This window comes from Haliotis cracherodii, unplaced genomic scaffold (genome assembly GCF_022045235.1).
Source record: "Haliotis cracherodii isolate W230 unplaced genomic scaffold, xgHalCrac1.p SCAF_8, whole genome shotgun sequence".
Taxonomy (NCBI): Eukaryota; Metazoa; Mollusca; class Gastropoda; order Lepetellida; family Haliotidae; genus Haliotis; species Haliotis cracherodii.
Genome location: NW_027266341.1, coordinates 58,419,205 through 58,442,908, shown reverse-complemented (window position 1 = coordinate 58,442,908; position 23,704 = coordinate 58,419,205). Strand labels below are relative to the sequence as shown.

General features: G+C 38.3%; 2 protein-coding genes across 4 annotated transcripts in view; one reads left to right on the top strand and one right to left on the bottom strand.

Moving 5' to 3' along the window:
• Nucleotides 1-5,105, bottom strand: part of LOC139450689 (SLAIN motif-containing protein 2-like) — a 31,491-nt gene extending 26,386 nt beyond the window's left edge. For both annotated transcript variants that reach the window (XM_071232492.1, XM_071232493.1), the window contains exons 1-2: nucleotides 4,733-5,105; nucleotides 1,859-2,004 (exon numbers count right to left, since the gene is read on the bottom strand). In XM_071232492.1, coding sequence (XP_071088593.1) covers nucleotides 1,859-2,004; nucleotides 4,733-5,025 — 439 coding nt within the window. In that variant the 5' untranslated portion in view covers nucleotides 5,026-5,105. The remainder of the gene's footprint in view (nucleotides 1-1,858; nucleotides 2,005-4,732) is intronic.
• A 9,556-nt stretch (nucleotides 5,106-14,661) lies between these two features.
• The window catches only part of LOC139450493 (transcriptional regulator ATRX-like), a 38,044-nt gene continuing 29,001 nt past the window's right edge, over nucleotides 14,662-23,704 (top strand). Inside the window, exons 1-8 of one of the 2 annotated variants that reach the window (XM_071232210.1) lie at nucleotides 14,662-14,751; nucleotides 15,870-15,933; nucleotides 16,769-16,797; nucleotides 16,959-17,122; nucleotides 17,331-17,402; nucleotides 18,193-18,302; nucleotides 20,345-20,528; nucleotides 22,263-22,430. In XM_071232210.1, the coding sequence (XP_071088311.1) occupies nucleotides 15,928-15,933; nucleotides 16,769-16,797; nucleotides 16,959-17,122; nucleotides 17,331-17,402; nucleotides 18,193-18,302; nucleotides 20,345-20,528; nucleotides 22,263-22,430 (733 nt within the window). In that variant the 5' untranslated portion in view covers nucleotides 14,662-14,751; nucleotides 15,870-15,927. Of the gene's footprint in view, nucleotides 14,752-15,869; nucleotides 15,934-16,768; nucleotides 16,798-16,958; nucleotides 17,123-17,330; nucleotides 17,403-18,192; nucleotides 18,303-20,344; nucleotides 20,529-22,262; nucleotides 23,538-23,704 lie in introns of both variants that reach the window. The other variant, XM_071232209.1, reaches the window with a different exon arrangement.

Below are 23,704 nucleotides of genomic sequence, written 5' to 3'. Positions count from 1 at the left end.
TACTTTAGTCCTTGAAAAAACTTCTTTTTATGTATGTATATGTATACAAGCCAGCTGGTCTAGCACAAATACAAATTCATGATCTGGATCAAATTTCACAGGCATTTGTTCAGCAGGCCATGTTGAACCCCCCTCGCCAGTTCAACTGTCCATGATACAGACCAAAAAGCTAGGATACTGTAGGGATTTATCTTGGATTTAAATGCACTGGCCCCTGACAAGCAATTTGACCAAACAACATGAACAAATTACTATTAACCATGCTATCAGAATAAAGAGAATTGGTTATTCCTCTAAAGTTGTCCTTTCTTAATTTCAAACGTACAGTGATCCCTCGCTATGACGCTACCTTCGGGGTCCCGATAATTGATGAGCATTATAGATGATCAGCGGTTTAACGAAGGTCGAGTCGTAGGTGGTAGATGACCAACAAAACAGTATACATGCTCTGCCTACCTAACACGATCTACGTTGCACATTTCAGAGTTTCAAAAAAGATAGAATAGAAGTTATTTATGATTCATAGTGTAAAAAAACAAATTATGCGCTTTAAAAAACCCATATAGTATCCAATCAGCGAATTCAGGTGAATGAACAGATATAACGAACTTGGACAATAAAAGTATGAAATGTGATATAAAACATCACTAGACATGATGATTTACCATTTAAAATGTATTTCCTGCTTTCCAAAGCATTGTTTTATATGCAGAGATTAAGATTACTATGTGTATTTTCTCATAAACTAAGCCGGAAATAGCAATCAGCTGTGCACGTTTCCTCCCAATCTACCGGTGATTCAGTTAAAACATACCCAATGATACAACTTCAAATAATTTTGATGCAATGGTTGGAAGAAATTGTATCTGAAATTATTTTTTTTATCAGGAATAATATACTCCAATATCGTGTTTTTTTAGTTGCAGCTTCCACCATATAGCTGTTGTGCGATCTAGCCTACCGATCACTTCGCATATAAATTCGTCGAAATTATTGTTAACATTATTATAATTATTGAATGAAATTGTGAATATAATTATTAAAACATATTGCAAACATTAGTCCAGATAAACAATGAACAATTGTTTATTACCAGATATTATAATAATAGGATTAAATTGCATACTTCAGTTCAGATTTGTTGACTGGTGTTTCCGGTGTTACGTGATCGCGGTGATCAGCTGATAATGTTTTCTGAGATGGGGGAAAACATTGTGTCATTGGAAAACTTGAGTTTAGTAAAAATGTTAGTAAATTTTGGGAGCCATGCTTTACCGTGCGCTATAACTGAGTTAGCGCTATATTGAAGAGCGCAATAACGAGGAACCACTGTATTTCAGCATTGGACATGCACACAATGCAATCACGCAGTAATCACATGATGCAATAATAAACATCAAAATTTCTAATTTAATTAATAATATTCTTAAAACTAATTTCCAAAGTTTTTTTGGAAAAGTCTAATACCAGAACCAGAATACCAGGCTTTTTACTGACTTTTGCAGTAAACCTTGTGCTGAAAATAATGACCACTGAAAAAGCCTGGATCAATTGCAGGTAGAAATTGAATGATAGTTGTTTTCCATTTTGCAATTTTTTATAATCACAATAAGCTTCATAATAAGCATGATGGATTAAAAACCTAGGACTTGATGAAGACACTAACCACAAAGCTAACCTTGTACCAACACATGCCATAGAGTGGTATGACTTCATGAATGAAGACAAGTGTTCGAAGTTAAGGGTTAAGGGATCCTTGTCCTAATCAAAATGTTAAAAGGTAAATATTGAGAGGTTCCTAGATTCAAATGCTGAGGGCCTCCCCATATTTTGAAAGCTGAAGACAGATCCTGCTTACTTTTAGCGACTTCATTAAGCTTGAAGAGAAGTGATCTCTTAGCTGTTTCCAATTCTGGACTTGGATGATCAAACTCCTGTCGCACCCACTTATATGGGCTGACTCGGGTTTGTTGTGGAGTTGGAGGCTTTGGTGAAGAATACAGCCTGAAAATCAAGAAAACAAACTTGTTTATCTATACAATCATTGGAAACATTCTTAAGATTGCTCAGACAGAGTGTAAATTAGGAAGTCTTTTCATATCAGACACAAGTCAGCTTAACTACTGGTCTAGTTTGTTGTTTAACACTATAGTCTATAGTACACACAGCAATATTGAGGCAATGTGATGGCAGCATGAGTATAATCGATTCTAAATTAGACAAATCAGTGTTTGTTTGTTTGTTTGTTGTGTAATGCCACACTCAGCAATATTCCAGCTATATGACAGCGGTCTGTAAATAATTGAGTCTGGACTAGGCATTCCAGTGATTGATAGGAGCATTGACCCACGCAGTTGGGATACGATGACATGCATCAACCAAGTCAGCGAGTCTGACCACTCGATCCTGTTAGTTGCCTCTAACCGACAAGCATAGTCGCCTCTTATGACAAGCATGGGTTGCTGAAGACCTATTCTAACTTGGATCTTCACGGGTCGACAAACCAGTGAGTCATTAAATGACCCAAGGAATTACTGAACCTGATTTTGGTGAAAACACCCCATTCACTTGGCAAAAATGCCAATTATGCCTTATCATACACATGCCAATTATGTAAGATTAAAAAGAATAATATTGAAATCTGTTCATTGTTTACACTTGGAGCAATGTGTTATTCTGAACAACAATACAAATAGGTAAAAACCTAATCTGTGGACCTATTATTCTGTTTACTCAAGAGAAAAAAATATGACTTAGAATCCACAAGGTGAGTGCATAAATTAAACTCTTCTGGTCAGTGTTTAGCTATATATATATATACATTTTCATTCAAGTTGACAAAAAGGAAGAGCCCACTAATGATAAAAAAGTGGGGTTGTTATCCATACACACACAAAAAATGGGTAAGGTCAGTTTGAAAATGGGAGCCTAAAAAATTATGGGGATCCTTACTCTCATTATGGCATGGCAGGGTGCTTGTTCAGAGGTTTCTTACAATTATCCTGTTAAAGGTGATATCTCCAACATCATGACAGCAGAGCTGTGATCGGTTCTTAAACATGAAATTTGTCTTGCTGATCTCTAAATTCATGAATGGGAGCGTCAGCCTTCTGCTTTCCATCTTAAGATTTGCCGTCCCTTTTCATAGTTTGGAACACAATTGCACCTTCAAACACTACCTCTATGTTATTGATTTTCAACATGCAGATAGGATATCTTTGCCAATGTTGGCATAAGCCAATATAATGAACATTGATGCAAGACAAAAGAATGATTCAAATGACCTATTTTATGTATCTCTACAGCTATATATCATTCCATGTACTATAATATTAGAGTGTAATGAAGTCATTCATTGTGATGGAGTTTGCTTTGTCAAATTACACACTGTTCAATTCTGTGTAAACACTGGTAAGTGAAGCATGTTGTCGAATGTTAATGTCATAAAATAATTCATGTTGAGGTATTTCTATGAGATTATTTCATAATGAAAGCCATACGCCCAACTACTGCATAGAGATAATTCTTAGGTATTTATTGAAAAAGATGAGCCAATTCCGTGCTCAATGAAAACTGTAAAAAACATATATAACAGTATATTGCACAAATTAATATAATGTAAATGTATCTAATATATGAAAATGTACTTATGACATATGTGAAACATTTGACAATGTTATAAAAGTACGGCATTTTTATTCAATTTGTATTTTAGCTTTTACCATTTGTACTTAATGAACACAACGTATACAGAACTACAGAAAAGCTGCGTATTTGTGTAAAACACCTCACAAAACTATTCAAAACCCAATTACTTTCAATTAACTTGCTACAGAAACGCATGCGTTAACTGAAAAACTCAATTGTTTGAAAACAGCACGCGTAAATACCGAAGTGAAGCTTTTTCAGAGCTAATTTCTGAAACACAATTACAAGCTAATTTACTTTCCGTGTCAAGGCTATATTTAGAACCGTTATATACGTATGAAACATTATTCCATTTTCTTTATATCTCAAAATGTTTACTCATTTTGGGGAAAACCCAATAGAGTGATGAATAGATGAGTTAAAAAATATCGGGTACCCAATGAAAAATGTAATAACCAAATTAAAATAGAAACCTTCAAGTAAAATCTCAATTGCTCAAAATGTTATCTGGAATATAGTTTGAAACATATAAAAAATGTATGACATTTTTTTTAATGTATAACTTTGACATTTCACATGTTTTAACATGGTTTAATCATCTATAATATTCAATAAATTAAAAACTAGAATAACATGGTTGTATACAAGATCTTCAATTTCTATGTTTGTTGTCATTTATATCATATCACGGCACAAATGATGTCATGTGTGTGGCTGTTTTGTTAAAGTGTGAGACTGTTCTCCAGTGAAACATTAGCCATTTTGGCAGTGTCTGGGGGCTGTTTTAGCCAGTTCTCCATTTTAACCATACACATGACAATTGACACAGAACAGATTGAACTAGTTTTTCGGCTAGTTAGTCACTGTTTTGAGTCAATATATATTTATTCCAATGATTCACTGAAATCAAAATGTGCATATTCTGCAAGATCAGACTTCAGCTGGGCGGCAATACTGTCAAGAACATATATCGAATCGAAATAACCCTAGGGGTGCAATCAATTCGACTCCAGCGGCTCCGATCAAATCTTACAATGACAATTTTGACAGATGACAGCTCGAAACAAAAGCTAGACAATCTCACCATGTATCTTCCTCCTCCCTGAGAGACAGAATGTCCACATCTATGATGTCGTCTTCGGATTCTCCAGACGACGACCTACATTTGCGTTGTGTACGCTCCAAGTCATTATGAGATATATTATTGTTGTGGATAGAAACTTTATCAGTGGGAACATCTCCATTTTGCAGAGAATTGTCTAGTGGTAGTTTTTGCTTGTTCCTTAGCACCTCGTTTTGAAGTTCTAGCTTCTTTACAAGGTCCTGAAGCTTTTTAACTTCCGCCTGGGGATCGATCATAGTATCCGTAGAGTCCATCGTTACTCGAACTCCCTAATTATAAACACAATACATAAAAATTACTTCACGACATATCTCATCGCACTTGACGCCATATTTACACCTTATAACGCATGCGCTGTAATACTTCCGCATGAAAATTTCTTATACTACTTTCTTCCAACACCTTCCAAACGTCCACAGGCGTGTGCTAGACGCACAGCAATGGTTTTCGCTGTATCAAATCATTCTATAAAACCTTAAGACCTTCACTTTAAGGACTTCGAGGACCACTATAAATATATTAGCACACGCACAAACTTTGGTTTAAGTGCCCTTTAGTATATTCAGACAATATTGATTTTAAAACACACACTCTCTCTCTCTCTCTCTCTCTCTCTCTCTCTCTCTCTCTCTCTCTCTATATATATATATATATATTCTAGATTTGAATATTCACATATCCAAGACGCATCGGCTTAAAATTGCGCGAGGTAAACGCTTATCTACGAAACTGATAGGTTAAGAGACTGGTTCTGTTTGTCCGGTAGCGAGAGAAATGAGATCAGATTTTAATGATACCAAGGGTGGGGTGGTTGTCATGAAATTACACACAATGTATCAAAATTATAGGTGTGAGTGTGAGTGTGTGTGTGAGTGCGTGTGAGCGTGCGCGTGTGTGTTTGTGTGCGTGCGTGCGTGAAAAAAATACAGTCATATTTTTCATACTTTCATATAAATAAATGATTAATTTGAATATTATTTAGGCATGCAAAACTTATGCAGTTCTATTTTTTAAAATAAAAATAATTTAAATTTGAACAATGTTTAAGGATGTTGATAGAATATAATACGTAGCTTGAATAAAATATGTTATGAAAAAAATAGGATAGATCGGCTCCTCCATTCACACACCAAAATTGCTTGTTTTACGTAGCGACCGAAAATATATTCTGTCTCCAACAAATATCCCAGTTGTCATGTCAAATTAATATTTCCGAGGGCTGCGTTAAAAAATAAAATAAATGTACACTGTCTTAAACAAAAATGTCAGTATCGTTGAAAAATAAATGGTTGTTGTACGTGTATTTCATTTTTCAAATTCGAAGCCAGTATCAAATCATAGAAAATTAGAAACGGTTCAATGAAGTCCAGAAAATGTAAGGAAACCAAACTTTAAAGCCTAAAGTTGCCCTAAACCCATGAAATGTGTGAAAAATGGATTTATACCTTGAAAAATGTTACACACTGACACAGTTTTATAAACAATATCTATCTATACATTCCATGTTCGGTTTAGTTCGTTCTTTATTGTCCTGATCGCCAGTCAATATATACGTTGTGGTGTTTCAGTTCAAATCGCGGATAACGTCGCTAAAACAAAAACAACATCCCTCAACAGTTGTTAGGGAAATATTACGATAAGCTAACGTGACCTGTGACCTACGATTCAGACGACAAAATGCGGATAAGAAGAGTTCTCAAAATAGCCAAGCTACGCAAACGTCTCCACTTTCAGTACAAATATAACTCAAGTGAGAAATTTGACGTGTTCGTAAAAGTGCCTGCACTTTTGCATACGCGCCAAATTGAAAGCATCTAAGTTGTTTTGGAAAGTAGGTTGCAAATACCCTCAAGCCCATCCTATCAATCAAAACCTTCCAGGTGACTCATCACCCACGTCGTTTTGTCCAAGACGTTTGACAATTTTAGACAACCACTTAAGAAAAGGGTCTTATTGAAAATGAATTAAAGAATGAAATTACGATCATGATGACGAATATTAATGCACCATGTGGTGATCAGGGATACTAATAATATACTATGATATTGCATGGTCGTGGTATAATTATGTTCGAGATGTCTGTTTGATATATTCCTTAGATCTATGTATTAACCAATGGGTCGTATCAAGAATACATTAATTATATCATTATATATGAATTGTGTATTGGCGCCACTAAATTGAGATAATTACATTTAATTTGTGATATGTGTATATACGCACATGGTTATATTTTCCTTATCTGATAAAAAATAAACCTGGAAAAAAGAATTTCAACACATTTGAAACTATATTTATAGCAATATCAAACAATATACATCAAGAGATTTTAGCTCTTCATTTCCTCACAGCAAGTATTTACAGCACATATGTTTATGTGTGACCTTGCACAGCACAGGTAAGACGCGAGATTCTCATGAGGAGGTTGGTGTCAGTTCTGCTCGCACCTGCTACTAGTAACGCTTGGGCTGTCAATCCCGCTGTGAACATGTGTCAACATGGCGATGTGACTAGCGTTCCTCATCCATACCGTGTGTTCACTGCAATATAGGAAAGGCCAGATTAGACAAGCCGAGAATTTCAACTGTGCGGCTCGTTACTGTACAGGAGGACCGTCATCAGCTGATGATGTCATAACTGTGTTGAACCGGTGAGGGAAGATTAACTTATATCTTTAAAAAATAAAAGTATTTTAAGATTTTTATTTTTCGGTTGTTTGTTAATATATTATAGAAAGGTGAAAAGAAAGGAAAAAAACAACTACACAATGGGTATATTTTTTTTCTTTCAAGGTCTGTATGCAGCTAGTATGTGAGACTAGGCTGATGGGTTGGTAACCGCATCTATATAGGGGATGTCTTATATACTGTTTTCAGTCACAAGATCGAAATGTTTATACCCAAAGAAAATCCCATCTGGTTTCTTATAATAATTTCACCATAGTGTTTCAAATTAAACTCAAATTAAATACATAATCTTGCATATAATAAAGATATATCTCATAAAGAAAATAACTGCATGGGTTCTGTACATTCAAGACATTTAGTAGTACTCCTGGGTTAGGTGAAGGTCATTCAATAACGATTTGTATTTTGATTGCCGTAACCATTCACGTTACACTGCATTCTGTTTTTAGCCTAGTAACGTTTTGATAACGTTTGTAATTGTTCATCAAATCCAATTTTGCAAGTGTATACTTTCTTTTGCCCTGTAGATTAGATGAGATATTGATGACTACGGCGTAAGCATCGACTTTATTCATGTGGTTACGGTAATATACGGACAGAACAGGATACCTATATACCAGATCATTTCATAGATGCTTTCACTCAGACCCTGAAAGATATGTACATTCAAAATTGGCAATTTTCCTTATCAGTATCAAAGAAACTATCAAGTTATTCCCTCTTTAGAAACAGCTTCTGTGGAGAGCAATACTTATTAGATGTCACACTAAAAACATTTCGATTTGCACTTGCAAGATTCAGATTTGGTTCGCACAACTCTTTATCGAGACGGGAAGATATATGGGGATCGTGAGTTAACACAGAATTTGTCAGTTTTATGATTTAAACACTGCAGAAAACGAATACCATTTCTTACTACTTTGACCGTTGTATGCTGAACTCAGAAAACAGTTCATTGATAAATATTATATCCGTTATCTAAGTCTATAGAAATTTGTTTCATTAATGTCAAGTAAGAATGTAGTAAAACCGAAAAAGCTGTCAATGTACATATTGCATGCCATGACGCTAAGAAACTCCAACTGTGTTACCTTATAAATGTATATGCACCCATTACTATGTAACATGTACTATAGGCCTATGGCCTCTCAGTATTATGAATAAACACATACGACTACGGCGTAGCACAACGCACAAACAAACCTTATAGCAGCTAAGATTAAACAATATTGGCCATTCAATGCACACAACGTTTAGAACATATTCATTTTAGTATTGCGCCTTAGACTGAAGCGTTAGAGGTTGAGATGACCGAACTACACTACCTTTTGGGTAGACCTGCACCATGACTGTTTAATATTTATGAAAACAAAACCAATCTCTCTCTCTCTCTCTCTCTCTCTCTCTCTCTCTCTCTCTCTCTCTCTCATTGACAATACGTAAGTCTACCTCTGGGGCAATGGGCCAAGCATATCGGTGCATTATTCTACACTGAGCAGTATACATGTTTTCCTCCATGCTGATTGGCTAGCTCATGCCAATTGTGTTCATTGTTTGAGAAGCGGCCCATAGCAGTGTGACGTCGTATCAAAGGCATTGTCGCATACAAGTATATAGATGTCATCCAATGTTCATGTCGCCACAGTCGGTTTTATGGGACGTCGTTCTAACAGTACTCCGAGAGGTTGATATACATATTCTCTTGTGACCTCAGAGATGAGTGATAAATAGAATAACCTACTTGCAACTCCGAAATTTTGCGGATTAACTGTCTTTCGTGAAATAATGTGGAAAGTGTTCAATTAAATCAGACAAATAGTTCGCAATTCCTTGGAGGTCGTAAATTATTATCTAAATAACACACTGCAATATCATTCATACCAAAAGCGTTATGAATGTGTCATGCGCTGCAGTGGAGCCCTTTCCACCCAGACTGGTCTTTTCGTTGCATAGATAATGTAGGGTACACCCCTTCACCCCCACCCCTTTCATCCCCTGAATCCCATATACTATCTAATTTTCACTCTAATCTCACCTTTAAACGCTCTTGCCCAGAATCCCGAATATATCTGAACAAATCTTTAAAGCATCGAGAAAACGATTTGAAGTTAAAATATTGAAAAAGTATCGAAAACTAAAATTAATTAAAGGACTTTGTTTTACGAACAACATTGTTTAAATGTTCTATCTGCCTACCCGATACGATTTTTCTGCGTCGCACGTACAACACTGCTGAGTCCCGAATAACATCTCTAAACAGAATACCGCGTACCATAATGAGGTTGGCAGCGTCATAATAGGTAATGCGTTTCGTGTATGATGTACACAGATTGTTTCTATATTATATATTTGATATTAATGTGCAGTAAATGTACACACATGACATTGATCTTTACACAATTTACACCACGCCAGGGATGCAGTGATTTAACTGGCAAATCTTCACTGTACAAGTGCGGTCGAGTGGGATTTACGTTCGAGACAACGTATGTTCGACGCCGTTGCTGCTAACATGTTTCACCCAACGAGAAGGGCAGGGAGCACGTATGACCCAGTCGTCAGAGGCCCTGCCATGCCTTCCGTCCCTTAAACGTACCAGAACGTATGGTCGTGGTTTCGCCCAGATTATGTTTTCAGGTTTTTCCGTACCACATCAGTACCCAAAGCGGTAAACGTGCAAAACCTGCATCTCTTCGGGTTTTCTTCCCTCACAAAGCTGATGTGCGGGATACCAGTACAGTTCACAGCCGCGTAAAACCCAACTCAATATCACGAGAGGGTTATGCTTTCTGATTTATCATACAATAATATGTTTCATGTTATATGTGACACTGATAAAATACTGGCCACTGTGACATGTGTGGGATTATTCATTAAAGCATGTTGCCGTTCAGCAGCCATTCGGTCATTCCAACACTAGCAGCCTACCAAGAAGCTCGTATTGCGCCATGGCCCGGTGATCACCGCCGTGGGAAAGTTTAAGAGAGCCATTACTATGAATGACAATGACAAGATAATTTGTTTTAGCCATGCCTGTCTGACGATGGATGTGGCATTGCGGCTGCAGTATATGTATGCAAGTCGATGCGCCCAGTTCATACTGATCACGTGAGAGAGTAAAATAATAGTCTGTAATCTATGACTGAATGTATATCACAGCCTTACTAATCAGTCAGTATTCTATTTTGTTGGTGGCCTTTTGATCGTGACTAACTTTTGTTTTATTTTTTTGTTGTTTAACGCCGCACTCGGCTATATTTCAGCTCTCTGACGGCGGTCTGTAAATAATCGAGTCTGGACCAGACAATCCAGTGATTGACATTATGAGCATCGATCCAGGCAATTGGGATCAATGACATGCATCAACCAAGTCAGCGAACCTGACCACCCGATCCCGTAAGTCACCTCTTACGACAAGCATAGTCGCGCCTTTTACGGCAAGCATGGGTTGCTGAAGACCAATTCTACCCCGGATCTTGACTAATTGAAAAAGGTTAAGTAGTAATCAGATACACTTTAACTGTCAGCTTCCTGTATGAGAGAAATACTATTAGGCATACAGAAACTACACATTGATGAACACAATGTGCCATACGACTGCCTGTCGTCAATATTTCTCGTCACCATTAGCTTGGTATATTTGTACATTTTTATGTTCATATTGTACTAAGTTCGTTTTAAGTCCTGGTGGTGTATATGTTATGTGAACTTGATTTGCGTATCTAATTTCAATATATATTTTACATATCATCCATATTTGACAGCCTGACGAGGGGCGGTCGGGTAGCCTAGTGGTTAAAGCGTTCGCTCGTCACGCCAACATCTTTCCGAGGGAAGGACGTTAATTGACTATAAAAGTCCAGTTTCCACCCTTGCCGAACTTAGCTGGTATTGCGGAGTTACATTTTGGCTTGACTAACGAGTCTAAGCAAAGTCCAATCAAAATCGCGTAACGAACGAGACATCCCGTTTGTAAACAACATGAATTTTAACGTGCAGGATTTGCAAAGCTTGTGTACTTTCAACTGGGCATCGTCAGATATTTTGATTTTTTTCTTCATGTGCTCAGGTGATTTCATGCACTTCGCGGGGACCCGTTTAATTACAATATAGATCTTGATTATCGATCAGATCGTCTTGACTGGGTGCCTCCATTTTGTTTGAAGCAAATGCAAGTAATATAAGAGATGGAATCTTATTGGTCAATAGGAGGGACATAGAAGGGACAGAAACTCGTAATAGCCATTGGTGGCGCTACGATCGAGCCTGGAAATTCCAGCGTAGTTCGTCAAGGGTGGAAACTGGACTTTTTACAGTCAACTCCCTTGCCTCGTGAAGATGGTGTAATGTTGCCTTGATGTGGAAGACAGTATGACCCAAATCTAATGTTCTAACTCACTGGTGCAACCATTACGCCATACAATGTACCACTTTGGTGAAATACCCATGAGGACGGTTACAGTGCGGTTAGGCCTAAAAACACGAATGTGGGATTCGAACTTACGATCATAGGATTCTTGCACGCATAGGGGATGCAACTCTGAACAACGCATTGTGGCGTCTTTGATGCCTTGTGAACCTCTGCCCCAAATGCAATTGTTCATCTCGTTTTAGTTCAAATAAATGGGACAGAAATTGGCTTCAACACCGTACCCGTGTGGGGAATCGAACCCAGATATTCAGCGTGGCGAGCGAGCGCTTTAACCACTAGGCTAGCCCACCGACCCCTTCACATAGAAACCAGGTTATTTTTAGTAATAATGTTCATCTTCAAGTACTGTAGCGGCCATAAAGATGGTATTATACTGGTATGACCTTATCATTAATGCTGACCTTATCTGCGTATCATTTTTATATTTCCGCATTTTTCTCATTGTATGCCAGATACTGATCAAAGATAAGAAAATAACATTTAGTCGACCCAACGGACATCGACAAAATGGATGATTGGGATGTGAAACGCCAAAATGCATGTATAGAGTTGCATCCCTTTAAAATGGTGCCGTTATGCGTCGCTTGCGCTACACAATAGGAACAAATACCAATCCCAATATGTGTCAAGTAGAGATTGTGTCGCCATTGCTTATTGGCTTCTTTATTTGACACCCCACCCCCAACCCGCCAACTTCATAAAATGTTTGAACTAATTTCATGATACAGTAATCAATTCATTGTGGTCAAACAAACAGTTTTGCATTGGAATAGTAAAGAGTGCAATGGTTTATTTATTACTATGTCATGTGGTCTTCAATATTTACAGGCCGCCTCCGTGGTAGCGTCTGCTCGGAGAGCGGAGGGTCGGTGGTTCGACCCTCAGCCGCATCATACCAAAAGACGTTAAAAGTTGGTACTTGTTGTTGCCCTGCCTGGCCATTAAGGGTATAAAACAAGGTATGGTCGGCTCGGGGTCAGTATACTGTGTCTGAGTTGGGTATCCATGTTAAACTGCGGCATGGTATCTCACTATAATACCGGCATTTGTTTGGCCTAGTGCCAGCAGCCATGGCACACACGCGCACGTTCATGAACGTCGCCATGTATAAGTGCAATGATCTAAAAAGGGACGTTAAACTTTTACCTCACCTTCAATATTCACACACTGAATGCAATAAGTTATGATATGAAAACCTGTGTCAATATTATTCCCTGCATGGCGTCGTGACCTGAAGGCGGTGATAGATGGCCATGCTTTTAGTCACTAATTTGTCGACCCGTGAAGATTCGGGGTAGAATAGATCTTCAGCAACCCGTGCTTCCGTAAAAGGCGACTATGCTTGTCGTAAATAGGCGGCTAACGGGATTGGTTTGTCAGGCTCGCTGACTTGTGGTTGATGAATGTCATTGTATCCCAATTGCGTCGATTGATATTCAAGATGTCAATCACTGGATTGTCTTGTCCAGACTCGATTATTTACAGAGCGCCGTCATATTGTTGTAATATTGCTGAGTGCGGCGTTAAAGAACAAAGACAATCAAACACTACTTTGGTTTGTCCACTTGATGGAATAGTGCTGACATAAACAAATCAGCTATACCAAATGTCGCCAAGGTGTTAAATATCATACCTACTCAGGCTATGCAACGTGCGTTTGATTTGCGGTTTTGTCATAGGACAACTGATTGATTATTAAATGTCGATTAATAAAAAAAATCTCCACCTTCAGTTCCTCCCATCCACCCGTCGGTGAACTTTGGTGCAAGACCAAACCTGATCCCATTGTCACGACATGTCAGGATATACATTAGGGTGTAGTTGTTTCCAGTGTGGTTTCAAGAACTATTATAAGCTTCCGCAGCAATTCCTATACGGTTGAATGCCTTTCCCGCCTAAACTCATGATGTCGTGTTGTAACGTCTCCTACCTCAATCAAGATGCATTGGCATCGCGCATTACCTCATTCAAGTTGATGTATTCACAATGCACATGTACATCCAAGTATATGTGTGAGTGAGTGAGGTTTTCCTGTTCTTTCAGCTACATACAAGCAATATCACGGCGGGGACACCAGAAATGGTACCCATTTGAGGGATCAAATCCGGGCCTTCGGCGTGACAAGCGGACGCTTTAACCACGAGGCTACCACACTGTTCAGAAAATGTAGGTGTGTATATTGCCTATGTAAATGTATACGTATTTATGCATGTTGTAGAAATGTATACGGTGGTCGTCTTTAAAATCTGCATGTTACGATCTAGCGTTGTTTCGGAGCACTTTTACAGATGCACCGTTTCAGACTGTTGTTTTGTATGGTGTACTTTACGCCTGAAAAGAGAACTGTCCCTAAAGTCAATCAATAGAGGAACCCGTTAATCTGGTCCAAGAGGTAGTCTCATCGGCGCACCAGACACAATGCTGCGATTGTCACAGTGGTTCTTAAGCAATATGTACATCTCACAGCGTGACATGTCCTTGCCCTAAGGATCATATACATGGATTTCTATTGATGACGTCAGTGTTTTAAATGAATTTTGCAAGGTTCTTCTACAAGATTCAAAGATGACATTGTTCCAAATGGTCAGAGGAAGGTGGTCAACTGGAGATTTCTCGAACATATTTTTTTAGATAAGTGACAATTATCAAAGAACTTTACCGACCCCACCCACAAAAATTTTATGTTATGCAAATTATATGCTAATGAGGTACAACTTGCATAAATTATGCTAATGAGATTCATTGACGTGGTCACGTGATACATTGTTCGCCGCCATGTTTCCAGAGAGCAAATCCGGCAGACTTGCATAGCTCATGTGAACTTGGAACCGGTGTGTCAGTCAACTGTATTTCTCACTCAAGTAAGCCAAACAGATGGACCAGGTCCCACAGATAGAGAACCGAAAGTTACTGCGAGCTTAACTCTACTTATGATTATCAGGGCGAACGGCTTTGCGAAACTTGATTTTCGCGGAAAACCTTGCTGTCACACTGTAAACAAGTTCCGGTATTAAGCTTTGCCTCACACTCGATACGCTGATGTTTACTGCGGCTGTGGCTTTTTGGAGTGGAGAGTGTTGATTTAATCTTACGTTACACGACATTTTGCCCACAATTTAGGCAACATATCTGCGAAAAGGAAAAGAAACCCGCCATAGAATTTTTTGATCGCGCATGTCTATTCGTAAACTTCCGGTTTAGTTTTTCATTCTTGGAGCGAAAATAGGTATCCATCATCTGTTGTCCGTGAATTGATAAGATTGTGCAGTTTAACTTTGAATCGAGCGCTTTATGGTCACGCAAGGTATTTTCTTGTAAATTTTACTTGTTCATGTTGATTCTGAAGATTGGTAATTGTTGTTAGTTGATATTAATCGAAATCCACTGTCGAGGATGAGCTTATTTCTCACTGAACAGCATGATAAGCCGATGTATTTTGGTTCTTATTTGACACATGCTTCCTAGGTTAATATATTGCTATGATTTACCGGTTTTGGTAAGACAGAAACAAGTGATTGAAAGGAAAGCCATGCGGGGTTAACAATAGCTTTGATGAAGTTGTTTGTAGCCCCATAGAAAATGATAGTTCATACAGCTAGTTTGATTTATGCAACGCAATATTGAATGAACTACCATGTAGTAAGCCCTCATGTTCAGAAAATAGATTGATATAGAACCATGATTTGAATATCCAGTTAACGTTCATGTATCAGCACCAATAATGACATATCACTATCATATATTGTGATTTTCTTACAATCTAACATGAGCAAATGATATTGAAATAATGACACATCTTGTGATAAACAACAGTAACACAGGTCAATAAAATGTAATGGAGCTTTAGTGAATGGTTGTGTAATCCTAACAAAATGGTTAAATTTATTGTTTACGGGAAGGATTGGATAATGACAAAGACCTCTCAATGCCCTGAAACAACATTTTGTGTTTTGTTATGTATATGTCTGTTGATTTGCAGGTAAACCAAAATGACTTGAAAAAGTGAAAGGCTTCAGGTTTGACCATCAATAGCTACAATGGAGGTTAGTGCAGACTTTCAGTATATCTTACACTCATGAACCTATGTATGTTTATTATGCAGTTCACAGGTTGAATATTAGATCTGGTTTTGAACACTGTTCTCATGTACATTATGGTATGTTTTATTGTGACCGTGTAAACATTGATTTACAAAGAAAGGCTACAGGAACCCTGCTGAGTTTTTTTGCTTCAAACCTGTGACATTGTGTCTAAGCCATTGTTTCTAAAAGGCATTATGGTTTACAGATACAAAATATAAAAAAAGTCTAGGAATAGGCTACTGATGCAAGCAATGTTTATTATGTTCAGTGAAATTTTAGGATGTCTTTGATGAAAACATGCATATAATGCTTCAATCGGGGTTGAATTACATTTTGGTGATAACATCTAGCATATTGAAGGCTTTTGACGGTTCTTAGATATATATTGTAGCATAGACATGTTATATAGTGTAGATTTTGAAGGCCATAGTTAATCATGACTGCTGTGGAGATTCTGGGTTAGCATAGGTCAATCGGCCTCAGTCACTTGGTTGATTGTGTATAGTCAAATCCTGACGGCATGAATCATTGTTAACAATATGAAGCATTGGGTTGTCTGGTCTTCATCCTGTGTGGGATATTGCTGAGTTGCAAAGTTTATTATGAAAGGACGTGATAACTTCTAAGAAAACCCCTTATAACGCCTGAATTTCTGCTAGCCCTCTTGATATCTCCTGACATGCTCCCCTTTGAAGAGAAGGCTGGATTACCCTAAAAAAAAAAGGATCACTGCAGCTAAACACAAAAATTCTCAGTTTAATATTCCCTGAAACCATCACCTTATTTTATGTTGCAGGGCTCAAGCTCAAAAGGCTCCTCCAAGAGGTAAGTGAAAAAACATTAGAAAGAATTTCAAATCTACTATAGCACCTAATATCATAGTTGTAAGTCATGGTTCCCATGTAATATTAACAATGTATAAAATATTGTGTAAGAAATTTATTTGCTTATAATCTTAGGTCTGTAAATATTTTTCTTCATTTCAGGAAACCAGCATTTACCATGAAGATAAAAGTGTCTGGTAAGAAGAAACACGAGAGTGACTCCGACAATGATGACTACGATTCTGATTATTCCAAAAGGAAATCTAGGTCAAAGAGAGACAACTCTGACATTTCAGATGCTGAGTCCATACCTGACTTGCCCGAAGGTAGGCATCCCATTGAAAGAAGAAAACTGTTTACTATCACTATGTTTAAGATGAATAAGGCACCCAAACTGACACGAAATATGTTAGCTCAGCTAGCAATTTTTGTATTGACGACTAAATGAAAATGATGCCAAGAAACTTGTTTTCAGCTACATTTTCAAGAATGATGACTTCATTCTGACGATCTGTTTATATTTGGATTTTTCAGGTACTGTTGTTGTTAAACCAGAACCTGTGAAAGAAAAGAAAATACGGTTTAGCGGACCAGAATTTTCCAGAGGTAATTATTATACCGAAGTTTATGTGTGTTCAAAATAATTTCTGATTGTTTCTGAGGTGTATGAAGTACATACAGGACCGTCAATCAAAAGGGCTTGGGATTATATTATAATGTCATTCTGATAAAATAATGATCTTGATCAGAGAACAAAATATGATACATGAAACCATTGCAACAGCACTTATCGACATGAAGTATCTTGTGAATCTGTATTACTATGGCATTGGTACCTAAACCAGGATCAGAGTATATCCTCAGTACCATATGCTTGCAAAGGGATGTGACATGGCAGAGATTGCATTGTACACTGGTCTGATACTATCAACCATTGGTTCGTCTGACTCAGGCACAGTTATTGTCCCTACAACAACTGGGGGGGGGTGGGGGGGGTATTAAAATGGACTCAAACTTGAAACATAGATAGGACTAGCAGTGAACTGCTGACTTGTGATAGTTTGGGATTTAAAAAACAAAACAAATTGAGTTTGCATGGTATCAATTTTGACTTGGACTGGAAATGGCGGTAGTGGTCGTTTCCAGAGCAGTTTTTGAAAACTGTGAAAATTTCTTCACCTAACTTGGCACATAGCTAAGTCTATGGTGAGCTGGTACCTTTTGATACCATCACATTTGGCATGCAATCTAAAATACTAGTTGAAGTATTTACCACTGCAGGGTATATCAATGACATTGTCATCTTGCAGTGATGTAGTTGAATATGTTGTGGTAAGACAGCCTAACTTACCTGAATGTTGCTAGTTGTGTTGTGACATCTGCTACCTCTCCACAGTACCAGATAACCTGGACATCGTCAACTGCACGTCCTGTGGGAGGCAGATCAACCCTAATGTGTCTGGAGCTGCTAAGCGACACCCAGAGCTGAAAGTCCTAATATGCAGGGTAAGGTCAATGTTTTTATCACCAAACAACAATGCTAAAATAATTGCTATAACTTGGTCTTGCGATAGTAAAGGATTGTACATTATCAGGATTGACCTGCCGTGAAACAATTAGAGGCAAGGCCGAGCACATTTCCTGTGAATTGGTACTTTTAAGGATGTACTGTGACAAGTTCTGATTCTTATCCAACTTTCAACCGCCTCCGTGGTCTAGAGGTAGAATGTCCGCCCGGAGAGCGGAAGGTCCGGGGTTCAATCCTTGTCCATGTCATACCAAAAGACATTAAAAGATGGTACTTGTTGTTACCCTGTCTGGCAGTCTGCATTAAGGGGCTAAAACAAGGACTGGTCGGCTCGGAGTCAGTATACTGTGTCTGAGTGGGGTATTCATGATAAACTGCAGCATGGTATCTCAGTGTGCTAGCACTATAAATCGGCATCAGTCCGGACTAGTACAAGTAGCCGCACACACGTACATGCACGTCGCTGTATAAGTGCAATAATCTTGGACGCAATGTTAAATCCAATTTCACCCCACCTTACCCAACTTTAAAAACAGATAGTATGTTTGCTGCATGAAACAGTACTCTGAAGGTTGAATCTGCAGTACATTTATCATCCCAAACAGTCCCCCACAGGAGATATATCTTGGATGAGATAAGCGATGTCTACATTGTGACATCATTGGTTACAATCTCAGAAAACATTATGAGCTGATCACCACAAACAGGTCACGCAATACTCAGTTATTTACAGCAACAACGGTCAGATTACCGCCATTTATTATGCCTTGAAATGAACTTAAGTTGCCATAGAATGGATACATTCATAAATGCCATACTTTGACTCAATAAAAGTCATGTTTGTGGCAATTTGACTATTATGTCAACATAACATTTTCACAATCGAAATACGTGGAGCGCGGGAAGTCCCTACGGTGACTGGTCAAATTGTTCCATACTCAAAAATATCCTGCAATAGCAATCAGCTGTACCAAAGTGAATGGATACATTACAAATTCAAAGAAATGTTGTCAACTGTCCATCATTCAATTTCCAAGAGGCATGTGCCATATATGGAAATGTTACTACGATTATCAATGAAACAAGCCTGGTTTTCATTGTTGTTGACCTGCCTGACATCAAAGTGTATTAATCCCATTGGTTGACTGGTGTAACTGTATGCAAATTAGATTGCCATTCTGTGACACTAGCAAGATATTAGCCAATGAATTATCGTAACATGATCACATAACATTCTCATGAAACTTGACCCAGTTCCTATTGTATGCTCTACTTGTTCACGGGCATGCCAGAAAACGTATATAACTCTCAGACATCTAAATCTTACATGGCACTGGCGTCGGGCAATGGTATTTTTCAACCCCTGTTGATGCATGTCATCGTATCCCACTTGCGTGGATCAATGCTCATGATATCCGTCACTGGATTGTCTGGTCCAGACTCATTGGTTTACAGACTGCTATCATATAGCTGAAAAAGTGCTGATTGAAGATAAAATGACAGATGAAACAAGCAAACTGAAAAGGATGCAAAGGGACAAGTTCTGGCTGATAGACAAACAGTATTTGGCAGACTGTTTGAGAATCGTCTGTGTACAATTAATAGGATGTTACTTCCATGCACATGATTTGAATTGTAGATCAGGGGGAACAATTGTGCTGAGAACTGTATGTCTATGTTAGTAATGTTTTACAGTCCGTGAATTAGTCACTTGTCCGAAGTTCACCCGAGAAGATCTGGGATAGAATTGGTCTTCAGCGACCCATGCTTGTTGTAAAAGATGATTAACAGGATCATGTGGATTCCAAACTAAGTGCCCATGGCAAGCAAATTTTAGGGGAAAGCATAATGTTTTACTATTATTATTTTCGTAAATTTTGGGGAATTGGAAAATGTTTGATTAGGAATTTTAAACTAGGAATTTTTACTGTCATCTGCTGTTGTCTTGGCTGTACATCAGTGTCTGGCGGTTCTAGATAAACCCCCTAGATTTGTAATCATTGCTGCACTTGTGTTCCAGAAATGTTACAGCTACTATCGCAGTGGGAAGATTGAGCAGGACGAGGATGGATTGGATGAGCAGTGTCGATGGTGTGGGGAGGGAGGAAGGCTCCTCGGTTGTGATCACTGTCACAATGCTTTCTGCAAGTCCTGTATCATAAGAAACTTCAGCCGGGCGGAACTCACCACAGTCATGGCTGATGGTAAAATCTGGAAGGATGTTTTTGTAGTGATAGTGTTTATTGAAGTATGAAATCCAGATAACTGTCCTCTTGTGTATGGCTAGTAGATTTTGTTTTTGTAAATATCACATAATGTATGAAACTGTTCGATAATTGTGTAAAGAAGAGGCACAAATTGTGATTGATTGTAGTGACAATCCCACTGGCATATTACGGATTTGTACAAAGAAGACAAAGGGTGAAAATGTGTACTTGTCGTATGAATATATTTAATAGTTTTCAATTTGTGATTTGACAGTACCTAAGAATAAGAATAAGAGTTCTAAATTGGTCCCGTCAATTAATTTTTTACAGAGCAATGTTCCTTTCTCTGTGATTTTCAACTTTGGGCATACTACTTGAAATGGGGACAAATTTTCTCAGAAACCACTGGAGTTAGAGGAATGAAAGTTGGCATGCTTTTGTAAGAAATACTTGTTAAGTTCGAAATTTGGTCCTATCAATTACTTGTTTTACAGAGTTATGGCCCTTGCCCAGGTTTTTTCAACTTAGGGCATAGTGTGCGCAATGGGGACAGGTTTTCTCAGAAACTACTGAAGCTTTAAGAATGAAAGTTTGCATGCATATCTAAGAGATACTTGTCAAGACTGATTTTCAGAAATTGGTCCTGTAAATTATTTGTTGTGTTACTGCCCTCAATCTCATTAAAATCAGATCTTAGTTCTCGCTACCGCTAAACAAAGATCTGAGGACATCCAATTAGGGGTCATGTCAGAACGACCTTTCGCCCGACCAATCAGAGCGTTGCTTACCAAATCATGAAAGTGACAGTCGGAATGTGATTTCTTATCATGCAACCCTGAAAACTTTTTACACTGGGTATTCCGAACGATAGTTATGGGGTTAACGACTGAATCCATACAATCTAGACTACTACTAGCCATTCCAAAATGTTCTTTTGTTCAGGTCTCAAATTTTTAATCAAGAATTTGTCAAAATATGTTTCGAAGCGCAGTCGCCAATTTTAAATTAGTGCTGTAAAGCACGAGTAAGCTGCCTTCTGATTGGCTAATGTCAACTTCTCGTCAGTCATTCCATTGGTCGATCAAAGTTCGCGCAAGGTCGGTCTGACATGACCCGTAATGGGATGTCCTCAGATCTTTGTTTAGCGGTAGCGAGAACAAAGATCTGACTTTAATGAGATTGTGCTGCCTTGACCCATGTTATTTTACTTTGTGCATAGTGTGTGCAACTTGGTTTTCTCAGAAACAACTGAAGTTAGCTTATCTGAGAGATACTTATCAAGACTGAGTTATTTTTTCCGGAGAAAGGACCTTTTGCATGTAATAATTTCACATTTAATCATTTTTTCTACTGACAAAAGAGCAGCCAAAGTGCCTATCTCTTCTTCAGGCATTATGGGGCTGTTTTATATAGTTTATGTTCACTACTTTATGAATACTATATGAACAAACAAACTTCTAATGTGCCTCATGGCAGGGGATTGTGATGTCACTGTTTTCTTGTATTTTTATGTTACTATTAGGGTACATGTGCCATGATTTTTTATCATTGCAATGTTGGAAATCAGGCATGGAAGCCGAGGGGTACTTGGCATGACCCCTTTTGTTAAAAGTAAAGTGTTTAGGAGATCCCTAGATTTGTAGGTTCTAGAAGTCAACCCCCAAGGATTCAGGATGCCCTCATAGATTTGAATGCTGCAAATTCTTCAAAAGTCTTCTGCTTTATTTCCAGATGGGTCTAAGTGGAAGTGCTATGTGTGCGACCCTTCTAAACTGAAGAAATTGTTGCGAGAATGTGACTCTTTGTTCAAAAAGATTGAAAAGGAAAAGCTGAAAGCCAAGATGCAGAGCAGTACAGACTCCAAGAAATCAAACAGTAGCAAGCCTCAGAAAGCAACGGGTAAATCTATGAGTAGTAAAGAGCATGTCACCAGTAAAACACATAAAGATTTAGTGTCGATCGCCAATTTCACAGTAGGTACATCAAATGTAGTTAACGTTTCTACCCAACTGTTAGGGTTAACAGCTGGCTTTCATACAATGTTGGAAGTTCTAAACGTTGATCTTAATACATCAGGAGATGTTAAAAATAGCAGTAGAGAGGCTAATAGTAAGAAGGACCATGGTGCCAAAACCCTGGATACTGGCATCAAGGAATTCCTCAAGTCTGTCAATACAATCCTATGTGATGCCTTGGAATCTAAAGAGAAAGCCCCAGTTGAGAATGGTGAAACCACCGAGGATGAAAGCGTAGTTTCCAACGGGCATATTTCTCTAAGTGATGATGACAATAGTGCTGCACAAACAGAGGAGGAGGTGAAGGTCAGTAGGAAAAGTGCTAGAGAAGGTCGACAGGTCAGAAAGGGGTCAAAAACAGAGGAAAAAGCTCCCATTAAAAACAGGGACGGGAAAAAAGACGTGTCAAAGTCTTCTTTTAGGAAGGAATCCAAAATGGACGTCAGTGTAGATGATGTTGTATCTAATGAAGTCTGTGATGTAGACAATGATTCAGATGAGTTTGATGTCCCAGTCTCATTTGGACCAACTGATGGAGCAGGGGATGACCATACTGTAAGTAAAGATGAGCAGACTGAATCTAAATCTGATGAATCTGAAAGCCAAACAAAGGATGACAATGATGGTGTTAAGGGCTCGAGGCCTCTAAGTGAAACTGAAAATGAGGCAGCCCAGTTGGAATTGCTGAAAGAGTTGGCAGAGGAAATGTGTAAGGAACAGAAAGAAAGAAAGGAAGAGAAAATTAATGGGGAGGAATCGAGCAAGGTGAAGGTCCCTGAAAAGAAAAAGAGGGAACTTGAGAAGGACAAGAGTGAGGTCACAAAGGAGGACATCAAGGACAAAAATGGGGACGTCAAGGATAAAAGTGGGGACAGTTCTAAGAGTGCCGAGGATTCATCAGTGGATGACAGTGTGTCGAGCTCAGACCTCCTAATGAGTTCTGACAGTGATTTTGCCCAGTCATGGAGTATGAAGAAGAAAAAGGAAAAAGGTAACTTGTTATTGTATTGTCTCATATATGGAATAACCTTGAAAAATTGTAAATGGATTTAGTGTGATATATATATTACATGACCCTTCAGATTTTTTTTTTTTTTTGAGGCTGTCAAAACGATTGTCCCTTAAAGATCTCCCTTAAAGTACGTCAGACTTGAAACA